Genomic DNA, 17,500 nt, shown 5'->3' with positions numbered 1-17,500 from the left:
GCGCGCGCACACACATACACACACATACACACATACACACACACACACACACACACACACACACACACACACACACATAGACGCGCGCGCACACACACACACACACACACACACACACATACACACATACACACACACACACACACACTAAGGTGAGGGGGGGGAGATGAGCAACAGGGTGTATATGTGCTGTAGGAGAGGATTGGACACTAATGAGAAATATTGAAGTACATATCAAGTCTGTCTGATGAGATCCAAATAAAAGTATTAAAATGTGTACGTGCATGCCTGCATGGATGTGTGCATGCTTGTGTGCATGTGTGCCGGCGTGTGTGTGTGTGTGTGTGTGTATGTGTGCGTGTGCGTGTGCGTGTGTGTGCGTGCATGCTCCAGTTTTGGGTAACAGGTTTTAACTTTCCCACAACACTGTTAGCTGACAAACATGTTTCTGGAAAAATACATGTGATCAGCGTCCATGAACTTAACTCCACCCCTGAAGTTCACCACCCTAAACTCCACCCTAAACTCCACCCTCGACTCCACCCTTACTCGCCCCCCTCAACTCCCTGAACTTACAAGTGATACAGTCCCATTTTTGGAAATAAGCTTATTTTACACCTCACCTCGAGTTATATAATAGGGTTTTACTGTTCTCCTGTACTTTCAACTGTTTTCTGGGTATGGCAGTGCAAGTTTTGCCTCCATGCTAGCAGTTAACATTGAGTCCTATGAGACCAGTTAGCCGCCAGCTGGTCTCATAGGACTCCATGTTTACTGCTGGCTTGGAGGTAAAATTTGCACTGCCATAGAACCAGAGAACGATTGAGTACAGGAGAACGGTAAAACCCTATTATACAGTGACTCCAGTTAGTATTGGCACCCTTGAAGTTTAAGTACATTATGGGACATATCTCCAGACAACAAATAATAAGGTCAACCATGATTTTTCTATAGATAGCTTGTGGTTAATACTAATATAAAAATAATCAACAGCATTAAATACTAAACTATGAGAGGGAAAAAATTGAAGACGGTAAAGCTCGCGGGATCACTGGTATTGGCACCCTTTACTGGATACCATTGTGGAATCCTAATTTGACTTAATTATGGTAAATCGCAAATGGGAATCACCTTTGACTACTTGCTTTTGCCCATAGAACATGAATTAGGCAAGGAATTGTGATATTTGTGTTTAAATAACCACCTGTTACAGCTTGTGTGTCTTTCACCAATGTGAAGACAGAGGAGCTGCCTGAGGACACCAAAAATACTATTATTTGCAAGAACAAGACCTCCAAATAATAAAAGGTCATCTCAAAAGACCTTGGTATACCATTTTCAACATTGTGTTGTGTTATTCAGAAATCTGCCAAACATGGAGCTGTAAATAACATCCTTGGATGTGGGGGGTAGGGGAAGACATTATGATAAAAGTCTTTGTAAGTCGGTGCAAATAATGAAAAAACACAGGTGATAACATCTACAGACCTGACTGTCAACTTTGAACTGTTTTGGGTAGTTCTTTTCAATAAGCACCCTGTGTTAAACACTACACAAAGTATTGTTTTTTGGTTGGAGACCAAGGCAGATCACATTGCTTAATAAAAGTCATAACAGGGAACACCTGACGGCTGTATGAGAAAATACAGGCATAGCACAGCCCTTTTAAGAATGTTTTAAGGTCAGATGAAGCAATAGCACAGTTTTTCAGTGACTCACACAAATAGCATGTTTGCATACTCTGCAAGAAAGTGTTTAAGGAAAGGGACACCCTACCAAAAATCAAACATGGTGTCCGATCCATAATATTATGTCACCCCATTGTTGCATCAGGTATTGGAGGCTTTGACCGTATCACAGGTATCATGACAGACATCATGACATGACAGGTATCATCATTTACAGGATTTGTTTTAACCATGGCAAGAACACTTGGTTTGAGTTGAACATCATGTGCACTCCAGCAAGACAAAAACCCTAAGAGCACATCCAAATGCACAGTGAATTGGTTGTAAAATGAAAGAACACAGTCATTGATGAAAACCAAAACCGTCGGAGGCTGCCATTGCTGTCTAATAGTGTGCAATTAACCCTTGAAGGAGGGGTGCCAATATTCCTGGACATGCCCTTTTTCGTGTTTTTGCTTGAAATTACAAAATGCATTTGGAAATACATACTTGGCCATTATAAATATCTTATAATGTTGAATTAAAAGATCCTGATGGTAAAAGTTGTGTATATTTCCATTTATTTCTGGATATATTGCACACTTTGTAAATAAAATTAAAGGGTGCCAATACTAACTGGCGGCGCTGTATAACTCTAGGTGAGGTGTATGATAAGCTTATTTCCAAAAATGGGACAGTATCACTTTAACGCCACCCATAAGTCGTTACATAATCCCAGAGGTACAAGAGGACGGCGACCACAGACAGAGTCCCCACCTACTGCTACACCCTGCTGCTGCTCCTACTACTACTGCTACTGGGAGGGACCGACAGACTGTTCTTAAAGGTACAGTACAGCACTATTATATTACGTTATGTTGCGTTACGTTATACTATATTATATTGAGAGATGCACCGGATCCTGATTTTTAGGATCCTGCCGGATACCGGATCCACTGCTTAAGATTCTGCCGGATCCGGAACCGGATACCGGATTCTACGAAAGGGTTGAAACACATAGCCTACTCGCACACGTGGGCCCTTTTCATTATGTTGGCGCAAACTATTTTTTAGACTCATTGGCTTACTGCCACACTGCCTGCACTGGCCGCTTCCAAAGGGCTTTCACTCCATGCAGCGATAGGGGTGTGAAAGACTGACTGAAAAGCCTAGGCAACGTAAAAAGTAGAGATGCCCCAGATCCTGATTTTTAGGTAACTGCCGGATACCGGATCCTGTGAAAAACCCTATTATCCTGCCGGATACCGGAACCGGATATTGAATCCTGTGCATCTCTAATATTATATTATATTATGTCAGTGGTATCACAGGGGTCAAATGTTACATTGTACAACGTATGTGTACAAGAGAGAGTTGGGCACGGCAAAAAGGTTCATGTCTACATCAAGGACGTCAAATCTGAGGCCCAGGGGCCAAGTAATTTCAAACGTGTTTTACGGTTGGTCCATATACACCATCAATATGCAGTAACTTTTAGGGCTGGGAATCGATCCAGGCCACGATCCGATTCGATCCACGATCCGATTCGATACGATTCGATATCGATCTTTTGTATTGCTGGGCTGTCATTTTAACCCATTTATGCCTAGAATTCTAAGACCGGTTATAAAAACCTAATTATCTCAGCCTTTGATGGCTACACAAACATGAAATACCTTGGTATGTGAGAAGTAGGTGGTAAACTGTGGAAGAGAGCTACAGGATGTGGTTGAGAAAATAGCGCCTATAATGATCGGTAAGAGATCGATCCACAAAGTTGTGAATCGATATTGCCCTTTTCGAACGTGAATCGATATTGGATCGCGATTCGATCTTTTCAACCCAGCCCTAGTAACGTTCATGTCTTGAACATGAAATTTGGTATGTCATAATTATATGGGTAGGCCCAGGACAATGAAACAGCTCAAAGTCATTTTTGAACTACCACATATATACTGTATGATGAGGAAAAGTGAATGAGATGTAACTGTTATTAAGTATAGTATTTTAGCCCTTTTAAAAATATATATTAAATATTGGGTTTGGCCCTCAGTCAATTTGAGTTTGACATCCCTGGTCCACATGAAGTAAGGCATAATGGCCGACGAGGTGGCCGGCCCCTTTCCACAAAGGGGGAAGTGTAGTCTTTTCTCCCATTGCAGCCCATTGTAAGACGTGGCTGTTGGACTACAAACGAGGCCAACGAGGCGACGTGCGCAGCACCGAAAGCTGCTGTACAACTATTAAAGGATAACTTCTGCCAATTTCGACAAGCAGTTGTAATGCTCACACCATATTTTTTTTTTCTTCTGCCTTTTCCGAGATCCTGGTCATTGTAATGGGGTCAGAGTATGTTTACATTTAAAAAAAAACATCTTGATTTATTCCCAATAGCATCCAAAAGGTTATGCAACATCAGAAGACAACTAGCAAACATCAATACCTTTTGGGATAATATTTAGGTAGGCCTATGTTAAGGTTTTCAATGTAAACTAGAAGCACTCAGAGAGTGCAGACCTCCGCCAAGGAAGCTGCTTGATACATTTGACCATGTTACACCCTAAGTCTTTCTGCCTTGTTTTTGTGCTGTTCCCGCAATTCAATTTCTGGTCACTAGGGGGCGTCTATATGGTGAAGAATCTTTTGAAAAGTCTTGGTTCCGGTTCATGATCCGAATCACCACCAACATTTGATCACTTGTTCCTTGGGTCATAACGAAAAGCTCCACAAAGTTTCGTCCAAATCAACTGATTCGTTTTTTCAGTTATCCTGCTAACAGAATCGTTAAAAAAGTCCTGGTTCCGGTTTGTGATCCGGATCACCACCAGAATCATCATGTACATGTTTTTTTCCATTCATCTATCATATAATACATACATACACAATTACCTGTATGTATGTGTGGGTTTTTTGATAAATGGAATGTATATGTGTGTTTTCATACAGTTAGATCAAAGGTTGGCATGACAACTTAAAGTCTAAAGTATATTTCTGTTTGTCTCCATGTATTGTCTACACCGTACTGTGATTTGATTTTTGAAAATGGATCTTGAGTCTGGCAATGAAGTTTTATTTTTATTCTATTCTATGAATGCTTGTTTTGTATAGGATGAGGGCTGCCATCTCACTGCTGGTGCTGCTGTTCTGTTCTCCATGTGTGGAGTTCGGGCTCGCAGCACCCAGACTGAAGTCCAGCCAGAGAACCAGAGCACTGGGGCTGCTGCTGCTGCTGAAATATCACGTAGGCCTAACACGTTTTATGTTTCTGTTATGTTTTGTTTGTTTTTAGGATGAGGGCTGCCATCTCACTGCTGCTGCTGCTGTTCTCCATGTGTGGAGCTCAGACTCGCGGCACCCAGACTGCTGCTACTGCTGCTGACGTCTCTGCTGAGCTGAAGGAGCTCAGAGACCTGGTGATGGACATGAGGCCCATGCTAAAAGACACCCAGGATGAGGTCAATGGCATTGCTATCTGGACTACAGAGAGTGCCTTACAATTAGTGTTGCACCGATACCATTTTTTGGCCCCAATACGATACCCGATACCTGGCTGTGCAGTATCGGCCGATACCGATACCATACCGATACCGATACCACCCTATTTGAAATGTATATATGAAGGGCTGTAGTGCATACTACTTGGATGTAAAATCATTGCATGGCTTTGTCAGGCTGCTGCCTACCTTTGTGAAACAGGAAAAAGACTAATACAAAGTGAATCCAGCAAAACCTTTTATAGTTTTTAAATACCTCTATGAAATAACAAATTTCAAGGCTGTTTAAGTGTCATACAAGCAATTTGTTGGTAACCGCCGATACCGATACCACCATTTTTGTGGCGATCCACCGATCCACCGATACTGGTATCGGTATCTGTGCAACACTAGTTACAATATGCGACCTTGCGTCCTCCACTTGTGCTTGTCTCCTCGTCCCACCTCCTGGCCCCTCCTCCGTGGAGAAAATGATTAAGTTTCCCAGCTGTCAGCCTAGCCACAACAACTTTTGAGGGACTGTTTTTCATTCATCATCCCAATTGCAAATGAGAAGAAGGCTTTACAATTGAGCTTTTGCAAGATATTGAAATATAATGCTGTGGTCAGTGATGTCATCATGACATATTTCTTCCTGGTACGAGGAGACAAGCACAAGTGGAGGAGGCAAGGTCGCATATTGTAACGTACTCTAAATGATACTCTACTCTCAACTAGGGGTCGACCGATACAGGTTTTTTAATGGCCGACGCGATACCGATTTTTTTTTCCATCACCCTTGGCCGATACCCGATTTCCGATACCTAATATTTGGGACCGATAAGGGTTTAAAAAAAAGGTTAAAAAATTACAAATATTCCAGGTCTCAAGTTAAAAATAAACATTCCTTTAACATTATCAAATTGACGTAGAACTTGTAACATTTAAACACCCACTCTAACAATCAAGTAATGTCTAACAATCAGGTAATAAATTGTCTTGGTGCTTTTAAAAAACCCTGAATGACATAAAATAATAAATATTGTGCATCGGCCAAAACCACACGCGTATCGGCCGATACCGATACACTTAAAATATGCAAATATCGGCCCGATAGCAGACCGATATATATATCCAGGGCTCTAAATTAACACCCGCAACCCGCCAAATGCGCGTGAAATTTCATTTTGGCTAGTAGAGAAAATGATCTATGCGCCAATTTGGCTGGTAGCACCCGACTGAAATACATTATGAACGCCTAAACCGCTGCTTCCCCAACGACGGCAAGGTTTCTAACATTACCCATGGACACTTTTGTCATGATGTAGGCTACAGCCATTGGTTAGTTATTTAATCACAGGAATGTAGCCTTTCGCCTGTTGGCTGCCTGCTTCACAGCGCGCACCAAAGCCACCGCTTGTTTGAAGAGCAGATTTTGAAGTGCCGGCTCACGCTGAAGCCAGTTGTTTCAATAATATCACTATCGCGGGTTCGCCTACTTCGTTCTGTTTAGTAAGTTTTGTACCGGTGATAAAGAATGTCGTGGTGGTTACGGCAAGGTTCTGTGTCGGTGAATGCTAGTAGGCTAATAGTAACAGAGACGTTAAAATGGAGTGGTGGCGGAGCGAATAAGACAAGGACAGATGTGGAGAGCTGTGCCTGTCAGTTTGAGCGTAGCTGTCAGTCAGAAGTCGTCAGACATTTTCGGAAAGCCCACGCCATCGGAAAAGGCAGACCTTGCATGGACGTGCGAATAGCCTACGTGAAAAAAACTATGGAAGTATGTTTTTGTAAAGTTTATATAGGTTAGTATGTATGATAGTATGTAGCCTAGGCCCTATATTCTTTATGTGTGGAAATAGTTGAATAAAATAATAAAAAACATAACGCATAGTTTATTTTGGCGAGATAAAAGAAATGGCTAGTTGAACTTCTGTTTGGTTGGTAAGAAAAAAGATCAACCAGCCAAATGGGCTGGTGGTGGAAAAAGTTAATTTAGAGCCCTGTACAGTATACTGTATATCGGTCTATCCTTACTCTCAACTAATATTGCTAGTCAGTGTGGTCACTTTATTCCCAAACCTCTTGCTGATATGTACGTGTGTACCTCCAGGATTTGTCCAAGTCTTATACCTAGTATGTAATTTATGTATTTTACTAGTCAGTTTAGTTTTGTGTGCATTTTATGGTGAAGCTTTAAATGTCATTGTACTTGAATAATAACAATTAAGACTTCACTTCTCTTCTCTTCTCTTCTCTCCTCTTCTTGTCTCTTCTCTTTCTCTTCTCTTCTCTTCTTCTCTCCTCTCCTCTTCTTGTCTCTTCTCTTTCTCTTCTCTTCTCCTCTCTTCTCTTCTCTTCTCTTCTCTTCTTGTCTCTTCTCTTTCTCTTCTCTTCTCTTCTCTTCTCTTCTCTTCTCTTTCTCTTCTCTTCTCTTCTTTTCTCCTCTCTTCTCTCCTCTTCTCTTCTTGTCTCTTCTACTCTCTTCTCTTCTCTTCTACTCTCCTCAACTCTTTTACTCTCCTCTCCTCTACTCTACTCTATTCTATTCCACTCTACTCTATTCTATTCCATTCCATTCTACTCTATTATATTCTATTCTACTCTATTATATTATATTGTATTATATTCTAGTCTATTCTACTCTATTCTATTCTATTTTATTCTACTCTACTCTATTCTATTCTATTCTATTCTACTCTACTCTACGCTATTATATTTTATTCTACTCTACTCTACTCTACTCTATTCTATTCTACTCTATTCTATTATATTTTATTCTACTCTACGTACTCTACTCTACTCTACTCTATTCTATTCTATTCTACTCTACTCTATTCTATTCTACTCTATTCTATCATATTTTATTTTACTCTACTCTACTCTATTCTACTCTATTCTAGTCTATTCTACTCTATTCTACTTTACTCTATTCTATTCTACTCTATTCTATTATATTATATTTTATTCCACTCTACTCTACTCTATTCTACTCTACTCTACTCTATTCTACTCTACTCTATTCTATTCTACTCTATTCTATTATATTTTATTCTACTCTACTCTACTCTACTCTACTCTATTCTATTCTATTCTATTCTACTCTACTCTACGCTATTATATTTTATTCTACTCTACTCTACTCTACTCTACTCTATTCTAGGTTAAGGTGTTGGAGGCTGAGAATGCAGCAGTGAAGAGCAGGCTGGTTGTGGCTGAGACGGACGTCATGGAGCTGAGGAGCGAGAACGAGGACCTGAAGAGCAGACTGGCGGCCACTGAGACGGACGTCATGGAGCTGAGGGGCGAGAACGGGGCCCTGAAGAGCAGACTGGCGGCCACTGAGACGGCACAGGAGAGGGAGACCCAAACAACACCCAAGGTGCTAGGGCTGCACGATTCATCCAAAATAATCGAAAATCGTGATAAATTAGTGAAATCGAAGTCGAAATTTTAATCGTGATTTAATCGTGGCAATAGTGACCTACTTTTGAGAGCGTCCTTGAAGCCAGAACATCCGTCCACCTGTCCAAGTTTCATGCTATTGCCTTTACATAATTATTACAGTTCATTTTATTTTGCTCATCCCGTATATAGTTAATTCTTGGTTATATTTCATCTTGTTATAATTTTCAAAAAAATCTGCAAAAAATCAATAATCGTGATTAATAATCGTGATTACGATTTTGACGAAAATAATGGTGATTATGATTTTTTTCCATAATCCCTACAAGGTGGCCTTCTCTGCAGCCTTGCCTTCAGGATTCACTGTGGCCGGGAGCAGCAACCTGAACGTAGTGTTCAGTGAAGTCATCACTAATGTAGGAGAGGCCTACAACGGCGAGAACGGCTTCTTCACAGCTCCAGTCAGGGGGGTCTACTACTTAAGGTTTGTAAAAGTATAACTTTTCCCTCCACTTTCTTCCTAACCAACGACGGCCAGGAGTGGGCATTTGAAACATAAGCAGTGTTAACTTAAAGGGACACTGTGTGAGATTTGTAGTTGTTTATTTCCAGAATTCATGCTGCCCATTCACTAATGTTACCTTTTTCATGAATACTTACCACCACCGTTAAATTCTAAATATTCATTATGACTGGAAAATTTGCACTTTTCATACATGAAAAGGGGGATCTTCTCCATAGTCCGCCATTTTGAATTTCCAAAATTAGCCATTTTTAGCTGCAAAAATTACTCTACTTGGACCATACTAGAAAATATTTGTTAATTACTTAGAAAACTTTCATGTAAAAATCTAATTTGGCAATAGGCAGCCCGGTTTCAATGAGCAGCATAGTTGCAGTACCTTTTTTGACCATTTCCTGCACAGTGTACCTTTAATTAAGACACAGGAAAGGGAAATGGTGTGGTACAGGTGAGGAGATGCAAATGAATGAATGTTATATATGACAATTTAATTATCAACTGCATGGTAACATTACATTTAACTCGAGATACAGTGAAATCAAAGAGAGTTTACCCATGATAGATAGACAGAGAGACAGATAGAAAGAGGGAGAGAGGGAGAGAAAGACTTGAGTTTTGGAGTCCCTTCAGAGGTAGGAAGTGACTCCTAGAGGAATCTCTGAAGTGAGATTATATACTGCAACCCCCCACCCCAAAAGTGTCCTTTTGTCTTGTCAGGGCCAGTGACACTTCGGGGGGTTGCCACATCTTCAGTGGGGGTGAGCTAGCACAAACAGGCCCCAGCTCTCCTTGAGATTTGCCTGGTTAACACCAGACCTAATCACAAGTGAGATTAGGTCTTGGGAGTTGCCTATTGTAAATTCCGTAGGGGGCAGAATACTTGGCTATTATGACACACTGCCCTGCTCTCTGATTGGGCAGAGAAACTCGGAATGCTTGGCCATTATGACACAGGGACCATGATCTTGGCCATTATGAGTCATCCTCGCCAGACTGTCTTTCAGATCAAACGATTGTGTAGAACTAAAGGCAGTATGGGAGTTCCCAGGCTAGCTCCAGATAGCATCAACAGTGTAATCGGAGTCGTTCAATAATCTCCATTCTTACAGGTTCAGGGCTACCTTCAGATAGCATCAACAGTGTAATCTGAGTCATTCAATAAATGTTGTTTATATATAAACGTAGTTCTGGAGGAAGTCCGAGAGTGATTGACAGCTGTCATTACTTGCTCCCGCCTTCGCGCATATTTAAATCCCTCCTTCCCTCTTTCGCCTGTCATGCGCGAAGGCTTTCCGAATTGTCCCACCACCTCCCCATACTCCTCCATTTCACTACAACACCCAGCTACACTTCCTCTATACTACACATAGGGGGGAAGCGGATCTCATCCCGCTTGAGCTCCGTTTAAAGCATCCCAGGACCGATGCCAGCTAACATGCCAAACATGCATATACTATACATAAACTGTACACCAAGCACTCAAGGACAAACTCGTGAATCTCCATTCTTACAGGTTCAGTGCTAGCTCCAGCTAGTGTAATCTGAGTCATTCAATAATCTCCGTTCTTACAGGTTCAGTGCTACCTTCAGATAGCGTCAACAGTGTAATCTGAGTCATTCAATAATCTCCATTCTTACAGGTTCAGTGTGATGGATCTTCTCAACACGCGCACCATGAACATCTGGTTGCATAAGAACGGAGAGCAGCTGATGTGGCTGACTGAGTACGGCGCTGATGGACAGCCCGGCTACCTGTCCAGTGGCCTGGCTCTGCAGCTGGAGAAGGGGGACGCGGTGAACCTGGTGCTGCCTGCAAGCATGAGGCTCTGGAATTGGGAACGTGAAAACCAAAGCACCTTCAGTGGCTTCCTGCTCTTCCCTCTCTGATGAACGGCATCATGACCACAACTCCAGTCATTTTGGTGATTATTTGTTTGACAAATGATGAATGTAAATCATTGTCATGATCAAATAAATTTCTCTTTACGTAACTGCAAATCTGTCTGGTTATCATTACGCACATTTATAACGAACTACATGAGGCTCTGGAGTTGGGAACGTCAAAACCAAAGCACCTTCAGTGGCTTCCTGCTCTTCCCTCTCTGATGAACGCCAGACAGGGTTGCCAGATGAGGCTGATGATTTCCAGCCCCCCCCCAAAAAAAGCTCAAAACCCGCCTAGAAGTACAAAATCCCGCCCAATTCTATTGATTTCTATGGCAAAAATTGGGCAGGTTTTTTTTGTGTGCTAAATGCCATTTTTACCCGCACATACATGGCCATCCTAAGCAGCCCAATTGGGCGGGAAACAGCCCAATCTGGCAACACTGAACGCCAGACAGTCACCATGTCCATTCATTTTGGTGATTGTTTGCTCGACAAATTATGAATGCAAATCATTGTCATGATCAAATAAATTTCTATTTACGTAACTGCAAATCTGTCTGGTTATCATTACGCACAAACACACCACTATAGTAGGAATTCTAATACAAATACACCACTAAGTAGGAATTCTAATACACCACTATGTAGGAATTCTAATTCTAATACACCACTAAGTAGAATTCTAATACACCACTAAGTAGGAATTCTAATACACCACTATGTAGGAATTCTAATTCTAATACACCACTACGTAGGAATACAAATACCTGGGACTATGCTTTGATAAGGACATGTGTTTTCAGCCAAATTCAGAGGCCACGGATATATGAAAAGGTTCAGCAGCGTCTTTATTTGAACACTTTAAATATACGCAGGAAACTAGGATATGACGATAACTACAGCTCTTCGCTTCAGTGGCTTCCTGCTCTATGGGGAATTGAAGCCAGTTAGCAACTTACTAGGTTTTCCTATGGGCAATTGCAACCAGTTACTGTAGCAACTTACTTGGTTTTCCTATGGGCAATTGCAACCAGTTACTGTAGCAACTTACTTGGTTTTCCTATGGGCAATTGCAACCAGTTAGCAACTTACTTGGTTTTCCTATGGGCAATTGCAACCAGTTAGCAACTTATTAGGTTTTCCTATGGGGAATTGAAACCAGTTAGCAACTTATTAGGTTTTCCTATGGGGAATTGAAGCCAGTTAGCAACTTACTAGGTTTTCCTATGGGGAATTCCAGCACCTTAGGTAGTTTGCGGGAAGGGGGTGTGGGGGTCCTCGAAGGGGGTGTGGGGGGGAGGGGGTGTGGGGGTCCTCCCCAGTACCTGAACAATTTACTTCTATTATTTGGCTTGCTGAGTTTGACTTGACACAAATTCCAAGCATTTTCAAGCACCTAACCAAAAATTCAAGCATTTTCACAACCTTGAAAACACTTCATTGAAATTGAAGCATTTTCACAACCTTGAAGACACTTAATTGAAATTGAAGCATTTTCAAGGACTTCAAGCACCAGTGGGAACCCTGACTCTTCTACCCCGGTAAGTCTGACTCGATCCGGGATCCCGGTGGGTGGGCATGCAGGCCCAAATGTGGGGGGCTTAGCGCGCTGCGCCATGTGGGTGGGCATGCAAGCCCAAATGTGGGGGGCTTAGCGCGCTGCGCCACAGCGACCCCTGTGGGTGGGCATGCAAGCCCAAATGTGGGGGGCTTAGCGCGCTGCGCCACAGCGACCCCTGTGGGTGGGCATGCAGGCCCAAATGTGGGGGGCTTAGCGCACTGCGCCACAGCGACCCCTGTGGGTGGGCATGCAAGCCCAAATGTGGGGGGCTTAGCGCACTGCGCCACAGCGACCCCTGTGGGTGGGCATGCAAGCCCAAATGTGGGGGGCTTAGCGCGCTGCGCCACAGCGACCCCTGTGGGTGGGCATGCAAGCCCAAATGTGGGGGGCTTAGCGCGCTGCGCCACAGCGACCCCTGTGGGTGGGCATGCAGGCCCAAATGTGGGGGGCTTAGCGCGCTGCGCCACAGCGCCCCCTGTGGGTGGGCATGTACAGTAAGCCCAAATGTGGGGGGCTTAGCGCACTGCGCCACAGCGACCCCTCTGAGAGAAACACAACCCCTGACTCCTGACTACTCTTCTGCTCCAGCTGTCACGGGTTCATCTGTCCTGTGGGGGCGCTGTAGAGTGAGCACAGCCCATTCCATAGAGGTAGAAAATAACACTAGAGAGGACATGGCAATTAGAAAATAACACTAGAGAGGACATGGCAATTAGAAAATAACACTAGAGAGGACATGGCAATTCATGACAGCACTGGGAAGTGGCACATGGCGCCTCCCATTGTCTGTAGGTAGTGTAGGCACCTTCAGTCAATTCAAGTCAATGGAGAACACGCCCACCTCTGTTAAAAAATGGACTAAAACTGTGTGTATATGAAGTAACCCATTAATCAAAGACCAGATTTGAAATGTCAGGATAAATATCTACTTAAATCATATGAGTTGATAAAATACATCTAAAAATCAAATTATATTAATTCTGTACATATTTAGCAACACACTTCAACTATTGTCCTTGTAGAGTGTGTTGATGGACATTTTCACATTATTAAGCCATTTTTTGACAGCGGTGAGCCTCCTTCTCCATTCATTCCATTTATCAGACCTACCTACAGATAATGGCTGCCACAGATTGCCGTCAGAAGGGGGGCGGGGTCACCTCTAGTGTCATTTTCTACCTCTATGGCCCATTCATTCGGAATGGAGTCTGCACTTCTCTGTTGGCGCCCCCTGGAGTGCAGTACCACCTGGAAAAGTCTCTGGTCATCATCTCCATAGAACCTCCCTGGCCTCCCTCTCCCAGCTCCCCTGACAGTTCAATACACGCTCTAAACGTGACGCGACTCTGGTCCTCGTCTGTCTAAACCGTGACAGAACACACACACACACACACACACACACACACACACACACACACACACACACACACACACACACACACACACACACACACACACACACACACACACACACACACACACACACACACACACACACACACACACACACAGGTGGGTACCCTATGAAAACACACACACACACACTGGTGGGTACACTATGAACACACACACACACACACACACACACACACACACACTGGTGGGTACACTATGAACACACACACACACACACACACACACACACACACACACACACACACACACACACACACACACACACACACACACACACATTGGTGGGTACACTATGAACACACACACACACTGAGTAGCAACGGGAAACGATGGAGAATAAATATCCAAAATCACAAGGTGGAGCTTAACAACTCCAGACATTCTACGGGTATGGCAGTGCAAATTTTACCTCCATGCTAGCAGTTAACATTGAGTCCTATGAGACCAGCTGGCGGCTAACTGGTCTCATAGGGACAGTATCACTTTAAACAAAGGTCAAATAAATAAAATAAAAACATCTTCAGAACTCCACTACGGATTCATTCCATTTCCCATCCTCCATTCTAAACTGCATTCCATTTCCCATCCTCCATTATACACTGCATTCCATTTCCCATCCTTCATTCTACACTGCATTCCATTTCCCATCCTACATTCTACACTACGTTTCCCAGACTCTCTTGTGCTTGTGGCCTTGTGGTGTGATTGACAACTGCAGTTCAATTCAATACAATATCTCTCACAAGCACAATTCAAAGTTCATTGACTGATTTGCAACGTGCGTGTGTGTGTGTGAGTGTGCACGCATGTGTGTGTGTGTTTGTGTGTGTGTGTGTGTGTGTATGTGTGTGTGTGTGTGCGTGCGCGCATGTGTGTGTGCGCGTGTGCGTGTGTGTGTGTTTACCGGTATGTAGCTGATGAAAGGAGAGCTGAGTGTGTGTGTGTGTGTGTGTGAGTGTGTGTGTGTGTGTGTCTGTGTGTGTGTGTGTATGTGTGTGTGTGTGTGTGTGTGTGTGTGTGTGTGTGTGTGTGTGTTTACCTGTATGTAGCTGATGAAAGGAGAGGTGTGTGTGTGTGTGTGTGTGTGTGTGTGTGTGTGTGTGTGTGTGTGTGTGTGTGTGTGTGTGTGTGTGTGTGTGTGTTTACCTGTATGTAGCTGATGAAAGGAGAGGTGTGTGTGTGTGTGTGTGTGTGTGTGTGTGTGTGTGTGAGCGTGTGTGTGTGTGTGTGTGTGTGTGTGTGTGTGTGTGTGTGTGTGTGTGTGTGTGTGTGTGTGTGTGTGTGTGTGTGTGTGTGTGTGTGTGTGTGTGTGTGTGTGTGTGTTTTTACCTGTATGTAGCTGATGAAAGGAGAGCTGAGTGTGTGTGTTTGGTCCTGGTGGTTGAGCTGAAGAGAACAGTCTGGATCCACTACAGAGAGAAACACACACACTCACACATTAGACACACATTACACACACACACACACACATCTTTCCGGGGCCCCCCAATTGGTCAAGAGGAAACGATTTAAAATACATAGACGCTGATTGGGTGTGGCGAATCCCCCACGTCGTCGGATATCATCCATGCTTTCAATCAGAGTTCAACAGCGAACGTCCAACAACAGTGATGAATGAGACCACCCTGGCCCACAATAAATAAATGCATAAATAAAAGCCTTAGTTATTTCATTTGTATTGTACTTGTTTTGGGTGAAAACGTTAAGTGTTACACAATCATTACGACATTAAACATATTAAAACCGTGTGAGCTTGTTGGAAAGTTTGTCAGTGTTGCCCAGTAACCACATTTGTTGTGGAGGGAAGTGAAGTCAGAGTTTTTGCGAGCAGCAGACATGCTAGTTTTTGTGCTTTCCTAAATACGTAACTGGTTTAAAACCTCAACATGTCGCTGGTATGTGAAAAGGGACTGGATCGAGTATTCCACTGAGAAGGATGCCGTCGTTTGTTATCTGTTTGCAGAAGGTTCAAATCTGAATCGTCAGATAAAACCTTCTCTCTGAAAGGATTTAGCGATTGAAACATGCTATCAAAACCGGCAAAGGATGCAAGCATGCAGCTCCCAAAGGAACAGTACGTGAAGCAATGTGGCCACCAAGCGCGAACTACGCGACCTGAGCGGCGGAAGTCATTGCTTCTCTATGGAGGGAAGGCGAATAAAGCTACCAGAGCGAATTCGCCAGGAGCGAAGCTTCTTGAGCGACCAGGGCGAATTTTGACGATTAAACTCAAGCTAATCTTAAGCGAATTCGCTATGACGCGGTTCGGCGAAAAACAATTGGAACGTTCATATTCACGAATGTCCCAGGCTGTCAAGACAGAGCCGTTATTTTACCTTTATTTAACCAGGGATAAAATCACATTGAGAATAAAATTCTCTTTTACAAGTGAGCCCTGGCCAAGGCAGCAGCACACATCACAAATACATTTACAGACAGGACACAGACAAAACAGAACAAATCAATATGGAAGAAGAGATAAAATTACACAATAAAAACCATAAAATAATAAACATAAAACAAGGTTAAAAGGAGATTACAAGATTAAAAGCAAGCGCAGACAGATTTAAAAGTATAAGATAGGCTTTAAACTCATTTACAGACATAAAAACAGCAAGTTTAAGAGATTTCTGAAGCTCATTCCAGTGAGTTGGGGCACAATGAATAAAAACAGTTTTACCAAATTCTGTTTTGACTATGGGGACATTTAAAACAATATAGCTACTTGAGCGTAGGTTGTATCCTTGATTGCTAAAAATTAAAAGGCTCACTCTGTATATAAAAGGGGAGCTGGCCAACTATGGCCTTGTATACAAATAAAAGCCAGTGTTTATGTCGTCTAATATCTAGTGATGGCCAGCCTACTAGGTCATACAGCACACAATGGTGTGTAGAATGCTTTCTTCTAGTGATGAATCTTAATGCAGAGTGATAAGTAGAATCAAGTGATTGTAAAAGTGCCTTGGTGGCACTTCTATAAAAAATGTCCCCATATAGCCTGATAAACCAGACTAAATGTGGATGTCTAATTTAGTCTGGCCTCGATGCATAATACATCCGAAGATTGTTGATGAGAACAACCTTCCCTCAAAACCCTGCCCGCTTTGATTCAAAACACATCTTTGCGTTGTAATTGGTTTGCCAGATTCATGGCATTCTGGCTTCATTGAATCATTATGCGAGGCCAGACCCACCCGTAGACAAAACATTTTGCCGTCCAGCGGGTGGTGCTGGTTCACCAGGCTAGTCCCCATAATCTAAAACAGGCAAATATGTAGCTTCTACCAACTTCCTTCTTGCAGACTGTGAGAAACAAGCACTGTTTCTGTAATAAAACCCCAACTTTAATTTTAGCTTTGACACCAATTGCTTAACATGAAGCTTAAAAGGCAAGTCCTCCTCCAACACAAAGCCTAAGTACTTATAAGAGGAAACAAGGGGTCCGTATCTCGAAAGCGTCTTTGCTAACGACGGTAGCAACGTCCTTCGTAAGAGCGACTCAACTCTCTCTCGACAGCGACGCTCACCACTAAATCCAAGGGAACGGTAAGACGGTCTTAAGACGGTC

The 17,500-nt window shown here is 42.9% G+C and overlaps 2 protein-coding genes across 2 annotated transcripts in view; one reads left to right on the top strand and one right to left on the bottom strand.

The window, feature by feature from the left end:
- The window catches only part of lrch1 (leucine-rich repeats and calponin homology (CH) domain containing 1), a 61,199-nt gene that overhangs the window by 19,942 nt on the left and 23,757 nt on the right, over window positions 1-17,500 (bottom strand). The window contains exon 9 of the mRNA XM_063193154.1: window positions 15,262-15,341. Within this exon, the coding sequence (XP_063049224.1) occupies window positions 15,262-15,341 (80 nt within the window). The remainder of the gene's footprint in view (window positions 1-15,261; window positions 15,342-17,500) is intronic.
- LOC134443283 (cerebellin-1-like) lies at window positions 8,318-11,149 on the top strand. Its single transcript, XM_063193153.1, has 2 exons — window positions 8,318-9,029; window positions 10,709-11,149. The coding sequence occupies exons 1-2, from the start codon at window positions 8,839-8,841 to the stop codon at window positions 10,953-10,955; spliced, it is 438 nt and encodes a 145-aa protein (XP_063049223.1). The 5' UTR covers window positions 8,318-8,838; the 3' UTR covers window positions 10,956-11,149.

Source organism: Engraulis encrasicolus, unplaced genomic scaffold (assembly GCF_034702125.1).
Source record: "Engraulis encrasicolus isolate BLACKSEA-1 unplaced genomic scaffold, IST_EnEncr_1.0 scaffold_29_np1212, whole genome shotgun sequence".
Lineage (NCBI taxonomy): Eukaryota > Metazoa > Chordata > Actinopteri > Clupeiformes > Engraulidae > Engraulis > Engraulis encrasicolus.
The sequence above is the reverse complement of the archived record's forward strand: the minus strand, read 5'-3'. Positions and strand labels throughout refer to the sequence as shown.

What these genes read in the sequence shown, in the direction of transcription:
- LOC134443283 (XM_063193153.1), top strand. Translation starts at nt 8,839, where the DNA reads ATGGTGATTATGATTTTTTTCCATAATCCCTACAAGGTGGCCTTCTCT. An exon ending in AGGGGGGTCTACTACTTAAG is followed by an intron (nt 9,030 to 10,708) that starts GTTTGTAAAAGT and finishes CCATTCTTACAG; the next exon opens with GTTCAGTGTGATGGATCTTC.